Source organism: Cervus elaphus, chromosome 3, assembly GCF_910594005.1.
Source record: "Cervus elaphus chromosome 3, mCerEla1.1, whole genome shotgun sequence".
In the NCBI taxonomy this organism is placed as follows: Eukaryota; Metazoa; Chordata; class Mammalia; order Artiodactyla; family Cervidae; genus Cervus; species Cervus elaphus.
The window spans coordinates 54,217,593-54,242,234 of NC_057817.1; the positions used below are offsets into that span (position 1 = coordinate 54,217,593).

Genomic DNA, 24,642 nt, shown 5'->3' on the forward strand with positions numbered 1-24,642 from the left:
GTCCCCGATGAACCCACATGCCACAGAGTGACTAAGCCCGTGTGCCACCCCTACTGAGCATGGGATCCGAGAGCCCTCGAGTCACAAATCCAGAGCCCGCATGCTACAGGTCCTGGAGCCTGTGCTCCACAAGGGAAACCACAGCAACGAGCACCCCTGCCCCCTGCAGCAGGAAAAACCCACGCAAAGCAGCAAAGACCCAGATCAGCAAGGGAAACAAGTGCGATGCACACCATCCTGAGTCCTCAGCCTGGACTCTCAGAGATCCCCAACCTCCTCTTCCAGGATGCCTTCCTTGGGGGCAGAGCCAGGTCTGGTCTGATGGACGTGAGCAGCGGCTGGAACCCGTGCCAGAGTCCACACAGCACCCACAAGGCACTTTTCCTCCTCCTCCCCTGGCCGTCCTGGTGCTTTTGGAGAACAGGTTCAGTGACTCCCCACCGCAAATATCATCTCCTCCCAGAATCAGACCCTTAGGACGTGAAGACAGGCTTTGTCTGTCCATTCTGGAAGCTCCCTGCCGCAGGGGGACGGCAGACAGGTGGGGCTGGAAACAGGTTGCACAATTAGCCCTCACTCGTGGCCCCTTCCAGCCCTCTTTGTTCCCGAAGCCTCTCTCTCTTCAGAGCGCTCATCCTGGGAGGAGAGGAGGGGATGGGTGTGCAATGCCCTGTGTCTGGACGGCGGTCCTCCCGAGATTGGGAGATCGCCACCAGGGGGCGATAGCCCCGCTCCCCAGCGTGCAGGCTTGACAGCTGCGGACTGGGAATGTGGCTGCCTGCGGCTCCCAGGACAAGGATGCAGAGAGTTTTGTCAGTGAGTCTCCCTGAAAGATTTCTAGTTCTGGGCCTTGCAGCTCCCAGGTGAGTGAGAGTCACCCCAGCGTCCTGTCTCTTCCGACTTTCCTGTGGTTGTTCCCAGCCTGAAGCTCCCGGCACCCCCACAACCATCATACAGTTTTCAGGATTCACGAAAGGGAAGCTGATGGTGTGAGGGCTGGGACGCGTCTGTTGCTTGGCCCCTTGGGAATTTATGGTTGAAGAAATTCGTGTTTACTGAGAAAAAAAAGCTCCTGTTTCTTTCAAGTAATAAACTCATGACTCTACCCGTTAGTAGGGTTTGTGTTTGTCTAAGACTTTCATGGCTCCCTGGCTTCCTGCCAGTTTCCAGGGCACATCCTTCATCCTTGATTGTTTCTGCATTACTATTACCAACTCCACCTGAGGGACAATTTCAGGAAGACTGTCCGCCCCCTGCAGGAGGCAGTAACCACTAAAGGATGAATCTGTCTTCCTCTTAAGAGTTTGTTGGCCGCTGGGATGGGCTCCAGGGGCGTCTGAGCCTCTGTGTCCTTGGGGAAGCCTCTCCTTCCACCCAGCGCCCGTCTTCTTTCCTGACTTGGCAGTCGGCGCTGTGATAAACGTGGCCGGTGAGTGTGATAAACGCACCGACCCCGGCTCCTCTGTCCCTGCCCCTCTCACCAGCCCCACGCCCCTGGTGGCCCACCCCGGTTCCTGGACGGTATCCTCCCCCCATGCACAGATGTTGCAGGGTCCAGTCTCGGGTCCTCTCTTCAGTCCCCTGAGGGGTCAGCTCCCGCCTCCTCTCCACCATCACCCTTATAGAAGCTCACCTAATTTCAGGTTTTGGGGGTGTACAGCCCTCCCTGCTCAGGGGAGGCGAACCCTCCCCATCCCGTGGTCCCTGTGCAGGTTCGTCCTTACTGCCCGTCCGTTCTCGGTGTCTGAGCCTATGCTTTCTGGGTGTGTGCGGGGCAGGGCGGGGTCTGAGCGCCCGAGGCGCAGGGGGCAATGGGGCCGGGCACCCAGGTCTGTGAGCAGGGCATCTCACGGAATAAAAGGGCCACGACTGTTACCGCAGCTTGTGTGAGTCCTTCCAACACCTGTCCCAGCATCTGGGAGAAGTCTCACTGTTGCCTGTGTCTCCCCATTCCCTTTAAGTCCCCTCTCTTTGCCTCAGACACCCCCACTGCTCTTCTGAACACCCTTCTGGTCCAGAGAACCACATCATCAGGAGCAATCTTACTCTCTTTTGCCTTCTCCTTCTAATCCTAGAGAGGCTGAGGGGACTTAGTCTTTCAGGAGGAACTTCTGCGAGCTGAGCCGGAGAGGAAACCAGGTCAGAGGCTGAGCCAGCTGCCCCGTGTTACACTGCTAGTTGGCGGGAGAACTGGGTTTTGAAGCCACGTGTTTATTTCAAGTATGTCTCTTTGTAAGACTATTCTTTGTAAGACTGTGAGATTTGGAGACCCAAGTCACAGGCTTCAATAAGAAAAAGGGAAGAATTTAGCTGTGAACCATGAAACCTAGGATGTAAGGCTTAAAATGTATGGTCATGGGGCTGAAGAGAGCAGAGCAGACTGAAACAGGCAGGGGTGGAAGGACCAGCGAAAAGTAGCTGGGGAGAGTATTGTCATCCCTGAGAGGTTGTGTTGGAAATGCAATGGTGTCCATTAGAAATGGGTTAATGCAGATCTGAAAGAGACACATGTACCCCAATGTTCATCACAACACTGTTTATAATAGCCAGGACATGGAAGCAACCTAGATGCCCATCAGCAGACAAATGGCTAAGGAAGCTGTGGTACATATACACCATGGAATATTACTCAGCCATTAAGAGAATTCATTTGAATCAGTTCTAATGAGATGGATGAAACTGGAGCCCATTATACAGAGTGAAGTAAGCCAGAAAGATAAAGACCAATACAGTATACTAACGCATATATATGGAATTTTAAAAGATGGTAATGATAACCCTATATGCAAAACAGAAAAAGAGACACAGATGTACAGAACAGACTTTTAGACTCTTGGGAGAAGGCGAGGGTGGGATGTTCAGAGAGAATAGCATTGAAACAAGTATACTATCAAGGGTGAAACAGATCTCCAGCCCAGGTTGGATGCGTGAGACAAGTGCTCAGGGCTGGTGCACTGGGAAGACCCAGAGGGATGGGATGGAGAGGGAGGTGGGAGGGGGGATCGGGATGGGGAACACATGTAAACCCATGGCTGATTCATGTCAATGTATGGCAAAAACCACTACAATATTGTAAAGTAATTAGCCTCCAACTAATAAAAATAAATGGAAAAAAAAAAAAAAGAAATGGGTTAATGTACTAAAGCGAATGCACTGTCATTAGAGTCAGTCATACTCACTAAACAGGGTGAACAAGAAAGTCTTGAGAACTCCACGCCAGAGAGCCTAGAGGCCGACAGGCCAATAATAATTGTGCATGTTCTTCTCTCCTCCTGTCTGAACACTAGCCAGACTCTAGTTCACCCCCGCCTGTCTGTGTCTGTCCCCTCACCATGTGACTGTACCTGGTGGTCCTCCTGGGCCTGCTGTACCTCCGGTGCTGATACCAGGAGAAGCAGGAGGTGAGTACGTCTGGGACAAGTGCATCTTCATCACACGCTATGACTGGGGCTTCAGGGAACTGCTAGCTAGGCAGATGGACCTGCGTGTCTTGAGGGTATTGACTGTGTGTGTGCCAGAGCAGGGGGTGGAGAAACTCAGGAACCAGAGGTCTGAAGGCTGGCGATGGTGATCCTGAACTTCACCAAGACAGAAAGCATCACTGTGGCCACCCAGTAGATTTTACAGAGCATGCAGGGGACAGAGGCACCATCCAGGTTTCTTTTGTTTATTTTTTCTTTCTCTCTGAAGAGGAGACCCTTGACAGCAACCTGGAGAGTTTCAAGGTGTTTTCCAGAAGTTGAAGTCCTACCTGCCTTTACCCACCAGATGAGTCCAGCCTCTTCCTTTCTGCTCCCACACCTCCTGACCTTGAGGCTCTGCAGTTTGGGGGAGGGATTTCCCTGATGAGAATGTGTCCTCGCAAGACTCTCTCTCTGGCGTCCCCTCCTTCCTCAGCAGAGGGTCTGGGTTTCTTGTGTTGTGTGAGCAGGGTGATCAGGGCAGACTTTCTGGAGGAGGGGTGGAGGCGGGCACTCTGGCTGGCTGGCTGCATGGTTTGCTGGGGGCACACCTGGAGCTGGTCTGTGTTCTCAGCCCTTGATCCAGTTCTTGCTCGTGACCCAGATTCATCTGGCTTGGGTTTAAATATCACCCATTTTCAGTGATGACACTGAATCTCAGGAGTTGTCTGAGGAAGGCCTGTAAACTACTGTGGGGTTACTTACTCTAGTTTTTCCCCCCTGAGTGTGTGTATTTACAATTGTGCCTGTTTTTTATGGGAGAAAGAACTTTAATTTATCTAAATATAGATTTAAAACATGACATGTGGACCATGGGAAAAGTATGTGGATGAAAACCAAATTATCCCAAATCCCACTACGCACAGATAAGTGCTCATAACATTTTGACATACATGATATTACATTTTGGACTTAGTCTGTATCTTAATTTTTCACTGAAAGAAGGTGAACAATTTTACAGGTAACAAAAATTTCTTAAAAACAAAAGAAATAATGATTGAGAATATTGTATTTTTAAAATTTATTTATTTTTAATTGAAGGATAATTGCTTTACAGAATTTTGCTCTGTTCTGTCAAACCTCAACATGAATCAGCCATAGGTATACATATGTCCCCTCCCTCTTGAACCCCCCTCCCACCTCCCTCCCCACCCCACCCCTCTAGGTAGATACAGAGCCCCTCTTTGAGTTTCCTGAGACATGCAGCAGATTCCCGTTGGCTATCTCTTTTACACATGGTGATGTAAGTTTCCCTGTTACTCTTTCCCTACATCTCACCTCTCCTCCCCTCTCCCCGTATCCATAAGTCTACTCTCTATGTCTGTCTCTCCATTGCTGCCCTGAAAATAGATTCTTCAGTACCATTTTTCTAGATTCCGTATGTATGTGTTAGAATACAATATTTATCTTTCTCTTTCTGACTCACCTCACTCTGCATAATAGGTTCTGGGTTCGTCCACCTCATCAGAACTGACTCAAAGGCATTTCTTTTTATGGCTGAGCAATACGCCATTATGTATAAGTGCCACAATTTCTTCATCCATTCATCTGTCGATGGACATCTAGGTTGCTTCCGTGTTCTAGCTATTGTAAATAGTGCTGCAATGAACAATGGGATACTTGTGTCTTTTTCAGCCCTGATTTCCTCAGGGTATATGCCTAGGAGTGGGATTGCTGGGTCATAGGATGATTTTATTCCTAGTTTTACAAGGAATCTCCATACTGTCTTCTATAGTGGCTGTATCAATTTACATTCCCACCAAGAGTGCAAGAGTGTTCCCTTTTCTCCACACCCTCTCTAGCATTTTTGATGCTGGCCTTTGTGATGGCTGGCCTTTTAGACATTTTGGTGATGGCCATTCTGACCAGTGTGAGATGATATCTCATTGTAGTTTTATTTGCATTTCTCTAATAATGAGCGATGTTGAGCATCTTTTCATGTGTTTGCTAGCCATCTGTATGTCTTCTTTGGAGAAATGTCTGTTTAGGTCTTTTCCCCCACTTTTTCATTGGGTTGTTTGTTTTTCTGGTATTGAGTTATATGAGCTGCTTCTATATTTTGGAAATTAATCCTTTGTCAGTTGTTTTATTTGCTATTATTCTCTCCCATTCTGAGGGTTGTCTTTTCACCTTCTTTATAGTTTCCTTTGCTGTGCAAAGCTTTTAAGTTTAATCAGGTCCCACTTGTTTACTTTTGTTTTTATTTACATTACGTTAGAAAGTGGGTCATAGAGGATCTTGCTTTGATTTATGTCATCGAGTGTTCTGCCTATATTTTCCTCTAAGAGTTTTATCCTTTCTGGTCTTACATTTAGGTCTTTAATCCATCTTGAGTTTATCTTTGTGTGTGGTGTTAGGAGGTGTTCTAATCTCATTCTTTTAATCTAATCTCTCTCCAGTTTCCCAGCACCGTTTATTGAAGAGGCTGTCTTTGCCCCATTGTGTATTCTCGCCTCCTTTGTCACAAATAAGGTACCCATAGATGCATGGGTTTATTTCTGGGCTTTCTATCTTGTTCCATCGGTCTGTATTCTGTTTTTGTGCCAGTACCATACTGTCTTGATGACTGTAGCTTTGTAGTACAATCTGAAGTGAGGAAGGTTGATTCCTCCAGCTCCATTCCTCTTTTTCAAGACTGCTTTGGCTATTCAGGGTCTTTTGTGTTTCCACATGAATTGTGAAACCTTTTGTTCTAGTTCTGTGAAAAATGCTGTTTGTAATTTGATAGGGATTGCACTGAAACTGTAGATTGCATTTGGTAGTATAGTCTTTTTCACAATATTGATTCTTCCCACCCAGGAACATGGAATATCTCTCCATCTGTTTATGTCATCTTTGATTTCTTTCATTAGTGTCTTATTATTTTCTGTGTACAGTTCTTTTGTCTCCTTAGGTAAGTTTATTCCTAGATATTTAATTCTTTTTGTTGCAGTGGTGAATGGAATTGATTCCTTAATTTCTCTTTCTGATTTTTCATTGTTAGTATATAGAAATGCCAGTGATCTCTCTCCCCTGCCGCCAGCCCACCACGTGCGTTCGCTCCTTCTCTCTCTCTCACTCTCCCCCCACCCCACCACATGCGTTTGCTCTTTCTTTCTCTCTCTCTCCCCCCCCCCAACATGCGTATGCGCTCTCTCTCTCTCTTCTCTCCTCCCCCCCACCCCCCATGTGCGTACGCTCCTTCTCTCTCTCTCTCTCTCTCTCCACAACCCGCCACCCCGCACTGGCGCACTCCTCCACTCTCTTCTCCTTCGAGGATGGATTCTCCTTCTATCTTCTAACTAAAATAGAGCTGTAACACTGATTTGTCTAAGAGCTATGACATGGTTTGTCCAGACCCAAGAGCTGTGACCAGCCGAGGGCTTTAATGTCCGTGGCGCCAAATCATTGTTGTGCCGAAACAAGAACCCAGGAGCATACCCTCGCCTGACATCTATGGTGCCGTGACTCGGATTTAACCTGGCAGAGACAACCTCCACACAGAAGAGGCTAGGCACAGCAGGAGCCCAACTCAGCGAAGCTCCTGCGGTAAAACCCGGAACGTGAAGAAAACCCAGCGCAGGGGAAGGCCCATCGTGCTGGAAACCGGGACAGCGAAAAACGAACTCGGCAGAAAGCCCACGCGGCTCAGCCTCAGGTTCCAGAAGACCTCTGGTTAAGATAGGTCTTCGCTCCTATGGCTGGAGGAACATGCCTGACAAAATCTTAATTCCTTTACAACCTCTTGTTTCTTGTTTCCTCGAACTCCCTGCAAACAGGCGGGCAGCAGTGGGCGCAATTGAGGGGCTCTGGAGAGGCTACTCTTTGGTATGTCCCAAAGGCGCTATCTGCTGGGCCCCAGTAGCTGTTACCCAAGCCGGTGGGGGTTCTTCTGTCCTTACTCTTGTCTGTGCCAAGAATCAGGCCAATGAAAACTGTGAGCACAGGTCAGGTATTTAGCAGATTTTCCAGCAGGCTATGAAGGGGATCCCTTGGCACGTTTTTCCCACTGCTTTTTCCTCCTGTCCTTTAGCTCTCTCCCAGGACTCGAGCCCAGCCAAAACCCAGAATGTCTGGTATCAGGACCTAATAAAGCTCAGGCTCTGAGGTCTTATTGCAAAAATTCAGTGAGAGACAAAGCCAAAGGTAAGAGGTGGATTTGTTAGGATTCAGAGGGAATCTTCAGGGTGTGGGCCATTGCCGAGGGCAGTGTGGTCTGGATAGGTTTTGCGAGTGAATTCATATGCTAATGAGTGGGACGATCATCCCAGCCCTGGGGGAGCCACCCACTCCTCCCTCTTTGACAGTGCCTTGGAGCTGTCCTGTCACCTCTGGGTGTGTCTGTGGTTTATAGATTGGGGATTAAGGTTTACTTGAATTTGACTTGTCTTCTTGGACCCAGTTGATTTTAATTGGTTTCCTTTATGCTCTTGTGCTATGTCATTCTTTCAAACGTTGTGCTCTACCTCCTACCCTCCTGTCTCATGCTCCTTTCCTCAGCCCCACCCTGGCCCACAATGTTGCCTCTACAATCTTCTAGAGGGACAATCAGAAAATAGCTGGACTTGGGAGGGAAATACTGTATAATATCCAACCCCTTAATCCTACCTAGCACTGGTCACACTGGAGATCTTGGGGATGCCCAACTCCAGTCCGGGGGTCCCAAGAGGTCATCACACCTTGACCTGCCTAGGGATCTGGTCCTCGAAAGGTTGTCATGCCTCAACCTGCTTGGGGATCCGCCAGTCCCAGGGGTCCCACGAGGTCATCACGCCTCAACCTGCCCAGGGACCCAATTCTCGGGAGGTTGTCACACCTCGACCTGCCTGGGGATTCAATCTCTAGGAGGCTGTTATGCCTCAACCTGCCTGGGGATCTGCACCCTGACCCGGGGACGCCTGGCTCTCAGGTTGCAACAGTTCTGGGTAGGAGAAGCTTCAGAACGACTCAGCCCTAAGAAAGTCCATCCATGGAAACAGAAAGAAGCCTGTTACTTGTGGAACTGTGCCCAGTCTCAGCAATAACTCAGGAGCCCAGTGAGAACCCCATTGCCTTTCTGGAAAGGCTAAAAGAAGCCCTCCAAAAGTTTACCAATCTGGACTTAGACTCTTACAAGGGACATGTGTAAGGCATAGTTCTGGCGAGGCAGAAAAGGAAAGACGACCTCAACAGAAGTAGGTTACCTTTATTCAGGCAAGGAAGGGTGACAGTCAGCCTAATGACCAGGCTGAGCGCCGAAAGGGATCAGGGAGGCTTCATACTTATAGGGAGGTTTAAAAAAAAAAAAAGAAAAAGAAATGCCAGTGATTTCTGTGTATTCATTTTGTATCCTGAAACTTTGCTAAATTCACGGATAAGCTCTAGTAATTTTCTGCAAACAGTGAGAGCTTTACTTCTTCTTTTCCCATCTGGATTCCTTTTGTTTCTTTTTCTTCTCTGATTGCTGTAGCCCCGGCTTCCAGAAGTATGTTGAATAATAGTGGCAAAAGTGGACACCCTTGTCTTGTTCCTGATCTTAGAGGGAATGCTTTTAGTTTTTCACCATTGAAAATAATGTTTGCTGTAGGCTTATCATATGTTGCCTTTACTGTGTTGAGGTAGGTTCCTTCTATGCCCATTTCTTGAAGAACTTTAATCACAAATGGGTGCTGTATTTTGTCAAAGGATTTTTCTGCATCTATTGAGATTATCATATGATTATTATTGAAGGAGGAAACAGAACAGGCTCCATCTTTTTTTTTTTTTTAAGATTTTTGAGCCTCTCATTATTCTTTTTTTTTTCTTTTTTTTTCCCATTTATTTTTTTATTAGTTGGAGGCTAATTACTTTACAATATTGTAATGGTTTTTGTCATACATTGACATGAATCAGCCATGGATTTACATGTATTCCCCATCCCAATCCCCCCTCCCACCTCCCTCTCCACCCGATCCCTCTGGGTCTTCCGGGTGCACCAGGCCCGAGCACTTGTCTCATGCATCCAACCTGGGCTGGTGATCTGTTTCATCCTAGATAGTATTCATGTTTCGATGCTGTTCTCTCTAAACATCCCACCCTCGCCTTCTCCCACAGAGTCCAAAAGTCTTTTCCGTACATCTGTGTCTCTTTTCCTGTTTTGCATATAGGGTTATCGTTACCATCTTTCTAAATTCCACATATATGTGTTAGTATACTGTATTGGTCTTTATCTTTCTGGCTTACTTCACTCTGTATAATGGGCTCCAGTTTCATCCATCTCATTAGAACTGATTCAAATGAATTCTTTTTAATGGCTGAGTAATATTCCATGGTGTATATGCACCACAGCTTCCTTATTCATTCATCTGCTGATGGGCATCTAGGTTGCTTCCATGTCCTGGCTATTATAAACAGTGCTGCGATGAACATTGGGGTGCAAGTGTCTCTTTCAGATCTGGTTTCCTCAGTGTGTATGCCCAGAAGTGGGATTGCTGGGTCATATGGCAGTTCTATTTCCAGTTTTTTAAGAAATCTCCACACTGTTCTCCATAGCAGCTGTACTAGTTTGCATTCCCACCAACAGTGTGAGAGGGTTCCCTTTTCTCCACAACCTCTCCAGCATTTATTGCTTGTAGACTTTTGGATAGTACAGGCTCCACCTTGAAAGCAGGACTGCACCTTGGCCCGGACTGTGGACTTTGAGCTCTATGCCCAGGATCTATGGCAATGACATACCAACTGGAAAACCAGACCCCCCGCCACCCCCCCCCACCCCCCGCATGGAAGAGCCCCAGGGCTCGGACCTAGATTCTCCGTCGCCTAAAATAATACCTTAATTATCTGTGTAACCAAATAGAATCATAAATTCTGCTTATTGGGATATGACCACAGGCCTATTGATAATTGTCCACTGTTAACTACCTAGGCTTAAGGCATATGAATCACGGGTTAACTTTGACTGTCTCTTTCTTTTCCTTTGTTCAGACTAGTTTCAGAGAATTTGGGGAGATGGGTTTGAGCATATATCCTTGGGGTATATAAGGTTTTCACAAAAACTGGTCGGGGTCCTTGGCTAAGAGGAGACTCTGCCTTGGGCCCACCGGTGTAATAAACTGCATTCGACTATCTGCATTGGCCTTCTGAGTGAGTTTCTCTCCTGGAACGTGTGGCTACAACATTTGATGAACCTCACCCTTCTGGGAGGATTATGTTTCTCAACGCCCAGACCTTCCACGTAGGCACATAGTGGGGCAGGTAGCAGGTAGTGGGGAACTGAGCACTCAGGTGAGGAGGAACCCACCCAGCAGGGTGGAAAAGGGGGCCTGGTCACCCCTCCCCCCTACCCCGGGAGGGGCTAGAAGGGGCCCAGACCCACAGGAGCCTGAAATAGGCACGTGGCAGCGATTGCTTGGTACACAGGTTGACGAGCATGTTAGGGCTTAGGAAGGAAATGTGTGAAGGTCGTTTAGGAGGCCGTGTCCACGCCGTCTTGGGGAAAATTATTACCAAGCAATCGCCAGGGGATTTTTAGGAAAAGAAACTTGGTCTTTGTGTGCTTGTATTCTGCCCTCCCCCGGAAGGTGTCCCATCTGCTGTGAAGTTCTTGGCCCCCTCGGAATTGTCAGGCTAGAAGAAGGTGGATACATAAGTGAGTATGAATTAGCTTTTCCGGAGACGGCCTGGACGTGGGATATATAACCCATCTGTGTCTTCATCCACACCTGATCAAGCCCTCCAAGGCAGAACGGACCTAAAAAGTTAAGGGATCAACAGTCTTGGACCACGTGGTGTTCTGGTTTGGCTGTGCTGATTGGCAGGTGAACACATGCTGATCCCCCTTCTCCCTCTGGGGTCTGCCAAGTAAGGCTCTTCTCACCCCAATTAGGAAGGAGGCAAATTGGCAATTTAAGTGTTTCATTGAGTGGCAATATCAGAAGTACATAGGGTATTGAGAAATTCGTAGACAGAATGAAAAGGAAAAGTAGAAGGTTGGAGAAGGTAAGCAAGATGGGGGGGGGGAGTGAATCTAAGGTAACTGTATTGGAGTGCATGATTAAAATTTTAAAGAAGGGATTTGGAGGAGACTATGGGGTGAAAATGACGCCTAACCACCTTCACATACTCTGTGAGGTCAAATGGCCCCCTATGGGAGTAGGATGGCCACCAGAGAACACCGTGAACTTAAAAATAGTGGAAGCAGTCCATACAGTAGTCACAGGAGAGCCAGGACACCCAGACCAATATCCATATATTGACTCATGCCTAGGGTTAGCTCAAGACCCTCCTACTTGGACAAGGTTCTGTATCCAGAAGGGAAAGGGAAAAATATTAATGGCACAAAAATTGGCTGATGAAGAAAAAGGAAATTCTACAGGATTTGGACAGGGATGGCCTCACCCCTCCCCCATACTGGATAATGACGCGCCTGCCTCCCAGTGCTCCACCAGGACCGGAGGCCGCCTTAATGCCCGATCCAGGGCCAGGGGAAGTTCCTGCAGCAGCCGCTGCTCTTCCACCAGCTCTCCCAGAGATCGTAGAGCTGCCGTTTTTGCAGGCTCCGATCCCAGCAATGGAGACCTTTGGTCAACGCCCCCAGAATTCCACCTCAGCCAGACCTCCTAGATTGTATCCACCTCTCCCAGTGAGTACCGATGGGGAAGGGGAAGAAAGCACAGGAATTAGACAGAGGCTGAACTCTGCCAAGGAACAGGGGAAAGAACCCCACTATAGACGCCCCTCAGAGAGCTACAGCAGCCTCCGGGTCAGGACGCATGTGGGCACTACCATCAGCCCCCCGTAGCCTATTATTACCAGCCATTTTCCTCTATGGATGTATTAAACTGGCAGACACACTCCACCATACTCAGGGGAGCCACAGCCGTGATTAGGCCGATGGAGACTATTGTTCGAACCCACCGCCCTACATGCGATGACATAATCCAACTACTAGTCTCCCTTTTCAGCACTGAAGAAGGACACAGGATCCTCACTGAGGCCAGAAAATGGTTCAGAGAAACGGCACCTGAGGGGCTGCAAACGGGCAGCGGTGGGAGAACCAGCCACCCCCGGGGAGAGGCCCAACTGGGGCTGTGACCCAGAGGAAGGGAGGGTCCTCAAACCCACGGTGGTGGGAGAACCAGCCGCCCCCGGTGAGAGGCCCAACTGGGGCTGTGACCCAGAGGAAGGGAGGGTCCTCAAACCCACAGTGGTGAGAGAACCAGCCGCCCCCGGGGAGAGGCCCAACTGGGGCGGTGACACAGAGGAAGGGAGGGTCCTCAAACCCACAGCGGTGGGAGAACCAGCCGCCCCCGGTGAGAGGCCCAACTGGGGCCGTGACCCAGAGGAAGGAGGGGCCGCCTGGAGAGACATCGGGCAGCTATTTTACAAGGTCTCAAGAGGGGGGCCCCAAAACCTATGAATATGGCAAAACCCTCCGAAGTGATTCAAAGGGAAAGCGAATCACCCTGAGTTCTACAAAAGACTGTGCAAGGCCTGTAGACTTTACACACCAATACATCCAGAGGCTACTCGGTCTCAGATGGTGATAAATGCAGCCTTTGTGTCTCAAGCCTACCCTGAAAATGTCAGATGGGGGGACACCTAATGACTCATGAATTTTTATACATCCCTGAATGCCCAGTACCTTTGTTGGGAAGAGGCTTATTGTCTAAATTGGAGGCACAAGTGACCTTTCCCCCCACGAAAGACCCACTCTTCAAGTGGGCTCAATCAAAAAATGGGCCAAAGAACTAAACAGACATTTCTCCAAAGAAGATATACAAGTGGCTAACAAACACATGAAAAGATGCTCAACATCACTCATTATCAGAGAAATGCAAATCAAAACCACAATGAGGTACCATCTCACGCTGGTCAGAATGGCTTCTATCAAAAAATCTACAAACAATAAGTGCTGGAGAGGGTGCAGAGAAAAAGGAACCCTCTTACACTGTTGGTGGGAATGCAAACTAGTACAGCCATTATAGAGAACAGTGTGGAGATTCCTTTAAAAGTTGGAAATAAAACTGCCATACGACCCAGCAATCCCACTGCTGGGCATACACACCAAGGAAACCAGAATTGAAAGAGACACATGTGCCACAATGTTCATCGCAGCATTGTTAACAATAGCCAGGACATGGAAGCAACCTAGATGCCCATCGCCAGATGAATGGATAAGAAATGAGATGTTGCTCAGTCATGTCCGACTCTTTGTGACCCCATGGACTGTAGCCTACCAGGATCCTCAATCCAAGGGATATTCCAGGCAAGAATACTGGAGTGGGTTGCCATTGTCTTCTCCAGGGGATCTTCCCAACCCAGGAAGCGAACCTGGGTTTCTCACAATGTAGGCAGACGCTTTACCATCTGAGCTACCAGGGAAGCCTGATAAGAAAGCTGTGGTACCTATACACAATGGAATATTACTAAGCTATAAAAAGAATGCATTTGAATCAGTTCTAATGAGGTGGATGAAACTGAAGCCTATTATACAGAGTGAAGTAAGTCAGAAAGAAAAACAGCAATACAGTTTATTAATGCATATATATGGAATTTAGAAAGATGGTAACGATGACCCTATATGCGAGACAGCAAAAGAAACACAGATGTAAAGAACAGACTGTTGGACTCTGGGGGAGAAGGCGAGGGTGGGATGATCTGAGAGAATAGCATTGAAACATGTATATTACCATATGTGAAATAGACCGCCAGTCCAGATTCGATGCATGAGGCAGGGTGCTCAGGGCTGGTGCACTGGGATGACCCTGAGAGATGGGATGGGGAGGGAGGTGGGAGGGAGGGTCTGGATGGGGAACACATGTGCACCATGGCTGATTCATGTGAATGTATGGCAAAAGGCATCACAATATTGTAAAGTAATTAGGCTCCAATTAACATTAAAAAATAAATAAATAAAATAAAGTAGAGGCCTTGACTAATTTCGCAAAACAGGCCCTTCTAGATGGCGCTAAAGCCATCCAAGCCTTAAATGAAGAACAAATCCAAATGAGAAAAGTGGTAATTCAAAATAGAATGGATTTGGGCATGCTCACAGCTGCTCAAGGAGGGACCTGTGCTATAATTAAGGTTGAATGCTGTGTGTAAATTCCTGATTTATCTGGCAATGTATCAGCTGCTTTAGATGACATGAAAAACCAGCTAAAATCAATGTCAAATGAAAACATTCCTTTCTGGACTTCGGTCCTATCTTGGGTGAACAGTGATTGGTGGGAAACTATATTTACCATTGTTACAATTGCCTTGATAGTTCTGCTTTGTGGACCCTGCATTGTACAATGTATAGTGAACTTTGTGACCCAAAGGTTGGTGTCGTTCTCCCAAATTGGCAGTCAGAGAGCCAGGGTGCAATACATCCCTATGAGTGATGCTCACACTATGAGTTAAGAGCATCAGGAGGTGGGGAATGAAGGAGGAAACAGACAGAACAGGCTCCGTCTTGAAAGCAGGACTCCATCTTGGGCCAGACTGTGGACTTTGAGCTCTATGCCCAGGATCTATGGAAACGACATACCAACTGGAAAACCAGAGCCCCCCCCACCCCATGGAAGAGTCCCAGGGCTCCTACCTACTCTCCATCGCCTAAAAGAATACCCTAATTATCTGTGTGACCGAATAGAATCATAAATTCTGTTATGCTTATTGGGGTATGACCACAGGCCTATTGATAATTGTCCACTGTTAGCTACCTAGGCTTAAGGCATCACAGGTTAAATTTGATTGTATCTTTCTTTTCCTTTGTTCAGACTAGTTTCAGGGGATTTGGGGGGGTGGGTTTGAGCACATACCCTTAGGGTATATAAGGTTTTCACAAAAACTGGTCAGGGTCCTTGACTAAGAGGAGACTCTGCCTTGGGCCCGCCGGTGTAATAAACTGCACTCCACCATCTGCATTGTCCTTCTGAGTGTGTTTCCTGGAACTCGTGGCTACCACATTATCTTTCAATTTGTTAATATAGTGTGTCACATTGATTGATTTGCATATATTGAAGAATCCTTGCATCCCTGGAATAAACCCACTTGACCATGGTGTATGAGCTTTTTGATGTGTTGCTGAATTCTGTTTGCTAAAATTTTGTTGATGAATTTTGCATCTATGTTCATCATTGAAATTGGCCTGTAGTTTTCTTTTTTATTGTTGTTGTTTTTGTCTGGTTTTGGTGTCAAAGTGATGGTGGCCTCATAGAAGGAGTTTGGAAATGTTCCTTCCTCTGTAATTTTTTGAAAGAGTTTTAGAAGGATAGGCACTAGCTCTTCTACAAATGGAAAATATTGTATTCTTCAGAACAGCACTACTTAGTAAAAAGTACTCATGGTGTGAATATAATAGCTTCCCACATTTTATTCATTGTATTCAACATAAATGATGTCTTGGTAAACTTCTTTCCACCCAATTCCTTACTCTCTAGTCATGTATATTAATTTGATATTTTGTCAAATACAGAGGGAGGATGACCATTCCTACAAGGGCAGCCTCACTGCTGAGCAGGGGAGGGATTAATTATGTGTGTTAATAATTCCTGTGCCCAACTGCCCTGACCCTGCTCTCTGCCCTGAATCCTGTTAATTGGTACATCTTTAAATTCTTGGTATGTGTCTTTGTTTCTCCTAGACAGGTTTCCATAAACTGGGCACCTGTGATTGGAGGGGACTGGTCAGCACTTGAGGGAGGGACTGGGGCCTGAGTGGCTTCCTATGGTGGGAGGGAGGGTGGATTTTCCTAGCGCAAAGTGTGAATTCCAGTTCTGGTGATGGTGGTTAACAGAGGCATGCCTGCCTCCGTCTGAGACACTACCCTCAGAATCCCTCAGATTCCTTCAGGAATGCAGTTTAGTGTTGATGAAAGTGTTTCAAGCCCAGGTCCAAAAAGCCAATACCAGGCTTGTCAACATGTTCCCCTAAACCTGGATTTCAGGTGTATTTTACCGAACCAACCTGCACCCAGATTTTACTCACCGCTTTTTTCCCCTTTTATTCAATATTCTTTCTCTCATCCCCTCCTACCTTACTGTCTGTCTATGTTTTCCTCTCTTTCCCTCTTACTAGCTGTTGAGCATCATCCTGAAGCTGTTTGAGAATCTATGTAACGAGATATTTATAACATCCAGGAGGACAACATGGACTATGAAGTTTCTCACACCGACTTCCTGACTACGGATCCGTCTTATTTCACCAGGACGTTTTTGTCCGTCCTGCTTTCACCAGCTCTGGGGTGCCAGTTTCTTGTCTCCAGGCAAAGGACTGTGCTGTGAAGGCTGAGTCAGGACGGAGGCACACCTTCTGTCCTCCCACTGCTCACAGGGTCCAGGCTCTGGTCCCCAGCCAGCTGGATCATGGCGGTGTCTGTTCCAGCCATTCCCCTTGCACCCTCTCTCCCAAAGTGCTCCCTGGGCTGGAAGGGATTTGGCATCACAGCCGGGTCCTCGCTCTGGGCCAGCACACTGTTGCCCTCCCACCCTCACTCTTACCAGGACTCTGGGGTCTGGTGAATAATGCCAGCATCTCCACGTCCACCCCCACTGGATGAGCGGTTGGTACTTCACGAAAACTCTGTACATAAACCTATTAGGGGTGACCCTGAGTCTGCTGCCCCTGGTGTGGAAGGTGAGCGGGCCGTGTGGTCAGTGTCTCCAGTGTCGTGGGCTGGGTGAACCCTGGAAGCTACTTCACGTCCAAGGAGGGCGTGGAGACCTTCTCAGACCCTCGGGTTACGGCCTGAACGCACGTCCTCCCTGTCCTCCTGCTTCTGTGCTTGCAGGGCACTGTTTTTCAGGGCTTTCCTCCCTCTGGAAACTGTTCCTTCCAAGTCTCTCTCTCTTGCTCTGTGTAGGTCTTTCACCAGGAAGAAACTTTTTATCTATTTGGTGTCCACTTGGGTCTAGGACTAAGGAGTTTGATTAAACACATCACTGCCTGCCTGAGGGCCCACGGTCAGTTTTGGAGGCAGAGTGGGGACTGAAATGATTTCAGCGTGCAGTCCTGCACACTTGATGATTGAGTGTGCTTAACTGCTACATATATAGGTTCCGGGCGCCCTGTGGGGAGGGTAACCATGAGGTAACTCATCAGGGGAACTGCTGCATCACAACTGTGGGTGAGACTCCAGGGGCTGCAGTGAGGGCACTTCCAAATGTGTGGGAGTCATGTCCCCGGGTAGGGGATTTCCCAGAGGAGAGATGGCCAGGGCATCACTAGGGGAGGAGAGCAGAGAGAGGATAGGGTTGAAGTGTCTGAGTTCTGAGTCTGGTCCTTGGTGTCAGACAGGGGACTGATGAAGAGTCAGCATGACCAGGAGGATCAAGAGTCTCTGAGTCCTTCAAGGCTGTGGTGTCAGGCCCTCAGGTCACTCCATGTCCCCTACTCAGATGTGGACCTGGAACTTCATGCTTGATCTGAAGACTTAAGATTTTCATATTATTATTTACACACACACACACACATAGAATGCCAGACATAAACCAACTGAAATCGAATAATCATTGATTCACTTTGTAACTTGAAGGTAGGTGTTTAGGACCTTGGGACTAACCCTCAGGGATCCTCTTCAGATTGTAGAGAGCTTGTGATGTTAAACCCCATGACCCTCCTTGCTGATCCTACACAGGGGCCGGGGTGGGGGACGAAGGCTGCATGAGATGCGTGTCATGGCGGACAGTGTGGACTGAGACTCAGGGCCCCAGTTCAGACAAGGCAGAACAACAGGTGCATTAAAAGGAAGTGCAGTGAACACCTGCGCACATCCTCAGCCTGGACCCTCGGCAGAGATCCTCCTCTTTCCTGGCCGCCTTCCTTGGGGAGGGAAGTGGGTCTGGTTTAATGGACGTGTGCAAGGCAGGAACCCATGCTATGGACATCCCCAATAATGCCATAGGAATCTGTGGTCACTTTTTCCACAGGCCGTCCTGGCCCACTGTGAGCTGAATGTGGTCAGTAATTCCCCACTCCCAATCCTCAAGCCTTCCAAGGGCCAGAAATTCGGCCCTGGAAGGCAGTGTTATATCGCCAGGTAGTGGGACTGAGTCCACGGGGGGCTGAAAATAAATTGCACAATTAACTCTCACCCCAGTCCTACCACCTCCTGTTGTTACAGATGCCTTCCCCTCTTCGCAGGACCCTTCCTGGGTGGATGGAGGAATTGTGTGTGGCCCTGAACTCTTGACAAGTGCATCTCATGACACTCTGCAGGGCGTCACCAGGGGGCGCCCCTCGTCACTCCAATTCACAGGGAGCTCAGAGGCGTGCTGCCTCAGTACAAAGGGCAGCTCCCCCTCGCAGGACTTCCTGCAGAGATTTATGTCAGTGAGTCTCCCAGCGGGGTTCACGTCTGAGATTTCTTGTTCTGCCCCTTGCAGCTCTCAGATGAGTGAGAGTCACTAAGATTCCTTCTCTCCTCTCTCCTGACGTTCCTGTGGCTGTCCCACCCAGAATGTGGTCTCAAGCTCCTGAGACCCCAGTGACTGATAACATTACTTTCAGATTCACAAAAGGGAAGCAGATGGGGTGAAAGCTGGGATGTGTCTGCTGAATGGCCCCTTGGGAAGTTATGGTGGTGGGATTCGTGGTAATTGAAAAAAAATATATCTCATTTCTTTCAATAAAGAAACCACAACCTTCTCCCTTAGCAGGGTTAGTGTTTGTGAAAGACTTGCACATCCCCCTAACATTCTGACGGTTTCCAGGGCACCATCCTACTTCCTGGCCTTCTTCCACCTCACCCTTTGGGGAGCCCCTGTAGGAGGGTCCCGCTGGTGACCCAGGAAGCATGCACAGGCTGGTTTCTGCAGGACCATCCTTTCCATTACCGCTGCTGACTCCCACCGGAGGGACAACCCCTTTCAGGATGACAGTCAGCTCCCTGTGGGTGGAAATGACCAGTAAAGGCTAATCTGCCATCTCCTCTGTTGTTGGCTGCTGGAGCGGGTTCCAGGAGCATCTGAGCCTCTGTGTCCTTGGGGAAGCCTCTCCTTCCTCCCAGCGTCTGTTTTCTTTGCTTACTGGGAGTTATAGGTCTCAGGTCCTTTCTTTAGTCTCCTGAGGGGTCAGCTCCCTCCTCCTTTCCACTGTCACGCTAATACAAACTGCAATTATCCCTTTCCGTCATGGTGGTTTATAGATCTCCTGCTTGGGAGAGTTAGAATCCCAGTGAATGCTTGCCACGGGTCAGATCAGCCTCTGCTGAGTGTCTGAGTGGTCAGGATCCTGGGTGTGGAGCTGGGCTGGGCGGGGGCTGGGCACAGAAGGGAGAGGCCAATGGAGCCGGGCACCAGGGCTGTGGGCAGGGCCTCTTCACGGAGTAAAAGGGGACCAGCTATGAGAGCAGCTTCGTGTGAGTCCTTCCAGGACCGGTCCCAGCATCTGGGAGAGTCTCATCCTCACCTGTGTCCCCTCACCCCCTTCTGTCTCCTCTGAGTGCCCTAGACGCCCCCGCTGCACCCCAGAACACCTTTCTGGTCTGGGGAACCAGGTGAGACCTTATTCTCCTTTGCCTTCTCCTTCTAATGCTAGAGAAGCTGCGGGACTTAGTCTTTCAGGAGGGACTCCTGGGAGCTGAGCCAGAGGAGGAACCAGGTCAGAGTGAGCCGCTCAGCGAGTTGGCAGATGCACTGGGTGCTGAAGCCGTGTGTTTCATGAATCTAAGGATGTTCCCCCTGAAGAGTATTCTTTGGATCTGGGAGACTCAGGTCCCAGACTTGACAGGGACAAAGGGAAGCAGATAGTCATGAGCCAGGGAACCGTGCGACGTGTGGGTCCCAGTGTGTGGGGGAGGGGAGGGGAGGGCAGAGGAGGGCAGAGGCAAGCAGGGAGTGTGGGAGGACCAGACGGAGGTGGGTGGGAAACCTATTGTCATCCCTGAGAGACCGAGTCGTAAATGCATGGACATCTGTTAGAGACGGGTTAAGTGTACCAAAGAGCATGCATCGGGGTCAGAGTCAGTCATCCTCACTGCAGAGAGTGATCAGGACAATCTTCAGAACTCCATGCCAGACGGCCTGGGCCCTGGTTTGCCAACAGTAATCCTGTGTGTGCTTCATTTGTCCTGTCTGATCACCAGCCACTCTTCACCCCAGGCTGTGTGTGTCCCGTAAAAGGCCATGTGGCTGCACCTGGCGGTCCTCGTGGGCCTCTACTACCTCTTGCGCTGGTACCAGGAGACGCAGGTGGTGAGCCACCTCCAGGACAAGTTCGTCTTCATCACGGGCTGTGACTCGGGCTTCGGGAACCTGCTGGCCAGGCAGCTGGACCTGCGAGGCTTGAGGGTTCTGCTGGGTGTCTGACGGAGCAGGGGGCCGAGCAGCTGAGGAACCAGACGTCAGACAGGCTGCAGACGGTGATCCTGGACGTCACCAAGACTGAGAGCGTTGCTGCGGCCACTGAGTGGGTGAAGGAGCGTGTGGGGGACAGAGGTAACACCCGGATTTCTTGTTTGTTTATTTCTTCTCTCTGTGTGAGAGAAGACCTGTTGTCAGCTCCCTGGGGAACATTCCAAGCTGTTTCTGTGACTTGAAATCCACCTGCCTTCTTCACCTCACCCAGGTGACCAGTCAAACCTCTGCCACACCATACCCCCACCTCCTGACTTTGAAGCTCTGTAGTTTGGGGGAGAGATTTCTCTGATGAGACTGTGTCCTTGCAGACTACCGGTCTGGTGTCCCCTCCTCTCTCAGCGAAAGTCTGGCTCTCTTACTGTGTGACCAGGGTAATCAGGGCAGACTTTCTCGGGGAGGGGTGGAGAGGCAGACTCTGGCTGGAAGGCTGCATGGGTGGCTGGGGGCAGGGCTGGAGCTGGGCTGTGTTCTCAGCACCTAAACATACTCTTGCTGGTGACCCATAGCCAGGCTACTTGAGGTTTAACGTCACCCATTTTCGATGCTGACACTGAACTTTCAGGAGTTGTCTAAGGAAGGCCTGAAAACTATTGTGGGGTCACATTCTCTTTTTTTTTATTTTTTGTTTTTCTCTATGTGTGATGTGTCTCTTTGTGGCACTACAGTTGTGCCTGTGTTTTATGGGAGAAGGAGAGAACTTTAATTTATCTAAATACAGATTTTAAACATGACACGGTGGACAGTGGGAAAAGTATGTGGATGAAAACCAAATCACCCCAAATCCTACCACCCACAGATGACTGCTGATAACATTTTGACATACATGATATTACATTTTGGACATAGTCTGTTCCCTAATTTTCCAGTGAAAGAAGGTGAACAATTTTACAGGTAACAAAAATGTGTTCAAAAACATAATAAATAATGATCGAGAATATTGTATTCTTTAGAATAGCTCTACTTCATGAAAATTACCTCATGGTATGAATGTAATTGGTTCCCATATTTTATTCATTGCCTCGAACATAAATGATGTCTAGGTAAACTTCTTTCTACCCAATTACCTAAGCTCTAATCATGGGTACTAATTTGATCTCTGGTCAAATGATGAGGAATACCCATTTCCACAAGGGCAGGCTTGGTGCTGAGCAGTGGAGGGACTAATTCTGTGTGTTCACCCCAACACCCTGTTCCCAAGTGCCCTGACCTTGCTGTTCTGCCCTGAGTTCTCTTAGTTGATAAGTCTTTAAGTTCTTGATGTGTCTTTGTGTCTCACAGACAGGTTCCTATGAAGCTGGGCAACCGGTGATCTGAGGGGACCGGGGCCAGAGTGGCCTCCTGTGGGAGGGAGAGGGTAGATTTTTCTGGGAAAAAGATGTGTTTCTGATTTGGGGAAACATGGCTTCTCCTGAAAACCTACTCACTGAATTCCCAAATTTTTGTAGGAATATAACTCAGTATTGATGCGGGTGCTTCAAGGCCAGGCCCTGCAGGTCAATACCACGCCTCTAACCAGTTCCCCCAAACCTGGGACTTCAGGTCTCTTTTCCTCAACCAATCTGCCTTTAACTTCACTCATCTTTTTATCTTTGTCTTTTGTCTGTTTTCTCCTTCCTTCCTCTCTTTCCCTCTATTCCTCATTATTTCTCTCTGTTTTTCTCTCTTTCTTTCATACTAGCTGTTGAGCACTCAGAAAATCTGACAAGTCAGAGGAATATTTATAAAGTCTGCAAAGGCAACATGGATTGTGAAAACTCACAATTTCATTCTCAGTTCCAGACTATAGACACACTCGATCTTCTGAAGCTCAGTACCCGCCCTCATCAGCTCTGGCCCCTTGTCCCCAGGCAGGCGGTGGGGTGTGAAGATGGCGTCAGGAGGGAGGCGCCCTCTGTCCTCCCACTGCTCGCAGGGTCTGGTCTCCCCAAACCCCCAGGAGCATGGTCGTCTCTGCTGCAGCCGCTCCCCCGCGGCCTCTCTCCTAACATCCTCCCGGGTTGGAAGGAGGCTTGGCACCATGATGGGGTCCTCACTGCTGGGCCCAGCACAGCGGTGCCCTCTTGCCTTCACTGTTCCCAGGACTCTGGGGTCTGGTGAATAATGCCGGCATCTCCATGCCCACTGCACCCAATGAGTGGCTGACCAAACAGGACTTCGTGAAGATTCTGGACGTGAACCTGCTGGGGGTGATTGATGTGACCCTGAATGTCCTGCCCCTGGTGCGGAAGGCGAGGGGCCGTGTGGTCAACGTGTCCAGCGTCATGGGCCGGGTGGCCCTCTTTGGTGGAGGCTATTGCATGTCCAAATACGGCTTGGAGGCCTTCTCAGACTCCCTCAGGTGATGGCCTGGGACAGACTGCCCACCTTGGTCCTCCTGCCTCTGTGCTTCTGGGGGAGCCTTTCACAGTGTTCCTTTCATCACTGACTGGAGCTCTTTTTTCTGCAATTGTCTCTCTTACTTTGCCAGGCATTCCTTGGGAAGCTCCTTTCTAAGTTCTTGATGTCAGGATGGGCTCCATGACTCTTTAGAGTTTGAATGAACTTACTTTGGCCTGGATGCCGTCCCACAGTCTGAACATGAGGCAGAATTGTCACTGATATAATTGGCTACAGCAAGTTCCACATTTATTGCTGCTATAATATTAGGTAGGGGGAACCTTGTAGGCAGTGTAACCTCATGGAAGCAATTAATCAAGCGAACCAATTAATCGTATCAGCAGTAGAGACCCTACCTTTTGCAGGGCTGAAGATAGCTCCAAATGTTGGGGAAGGGGGTATTGAGGTAAAGAGATGATATTCAGGGGACAGTTCCAACAGTCCAGCTGATAGATAGCCAGGAAGTAGACCAGTTAGGAGAGGAAGAGAGGAAATTGAGGAGTATGGAGCAGATAAAAATAGAAAAAGGTTGGTGACCAATTAGATGCGAGGGGAATATTAGGAGATGGTACTTAAGTGGTACCTTGGAACACAGCTGGTAAGATTTACAGGTATAGGCACATGTGTACAAAATATTTGGAAAAATATTCAAACTCTATTCAGAATAACAGCATCATTACATTTCTCCCTTTGACTTTCTGTACTTCACAACCTCCCAGCGTTTTCTGCTATCCCACTGCAGTCTTTCTTGGTATCTTACTAATTTGGGGTGTGTTTTTGTGTTTATGTTGAAAGACCTCTGAAGTCCTTGCCCCTCTGCCTGTTTGCCTTGCAGGAGGGAGCTCTCCTACTTTGGGGTGAAGGTGGTTATGATCGAGCCTGGTTTTTTCAAGACTGCTGTGACCAGCCCTCAGGCACTTTCTCAGGGCCTCCAGGCATCTTGGAATCAGACCAGCCCAGAGATCAAGGAACTCTATGGAGAGAAGTTCTTGGATAACTGTGAGTGGGCTGTGGACCCTGGGGAGAGAGGCAAAGCCTGTCTGGAAGCCTGGGTTGGTCATTAGCACTTCCTTCAGTATCGTGTCCATCCTCCAGGCTCTGAGTCACCCACACAGTGGGGACATGGGCTCTGTCCCCAGGGTTCCATGTAATCACCTGGCGATATAGGCAAAGTTTCCAGGCTTGGTAGACATGGGGACCACTGTCTCCCTGAACCCCTTATTATTTGGGGAGGTCACTGAAGCTGGAGAGGGGAGAACCTGTGTAGTCATGGTTAGCTGGCATTAGAACAAGTGGTTTTCATGTCCTCAGATTTATTGTCTGTAGACATCTGCAGTTTATGTACTCCTGATATTCTCAGGAATGGAATTAGAGGTGACTTCGTGTGGAACCAGTGCTCCTGGGGTAAGAACTGGGGCACTCATTTGAGAATGTAGGTTGATTCAAGTTATGTGGTCAAGGGATTCTTAAGAACATTGCTCCATAATTTGATCCCTAAGTCAGAAATGACGGAGGTCAAAATA

At 48.7% G+C, this 24,642-nt stretch overlaps 1 protein-coding gene across 1 annotated transcript in view; it reads left to right on the forward strand.

Moving 5' to 3' along the window:
• Positions 1–24,642, forward strand: part of LOC122685048 (retinol dehydrogenase 16-like) — a 32,130-nt gene that overhangs the window by 6,561 nt on the left and 927 nt on the right. Inside the window, 4 exon segments of the mRNA XM_043889714.1 lie at positions 20,486–20,675; positions 20,678–20,821; positions 22,823–23,081; positions 23,955–24,118. Coding sequence (XP_043745649.1) covers positions 20,510–20,675; positions 20,678–20,821; positions 22,823–23,081; positions 23,955–24,118 — 733 coding nt within the window. The 5' untranslated portion in view covers positions 20,486–20,509.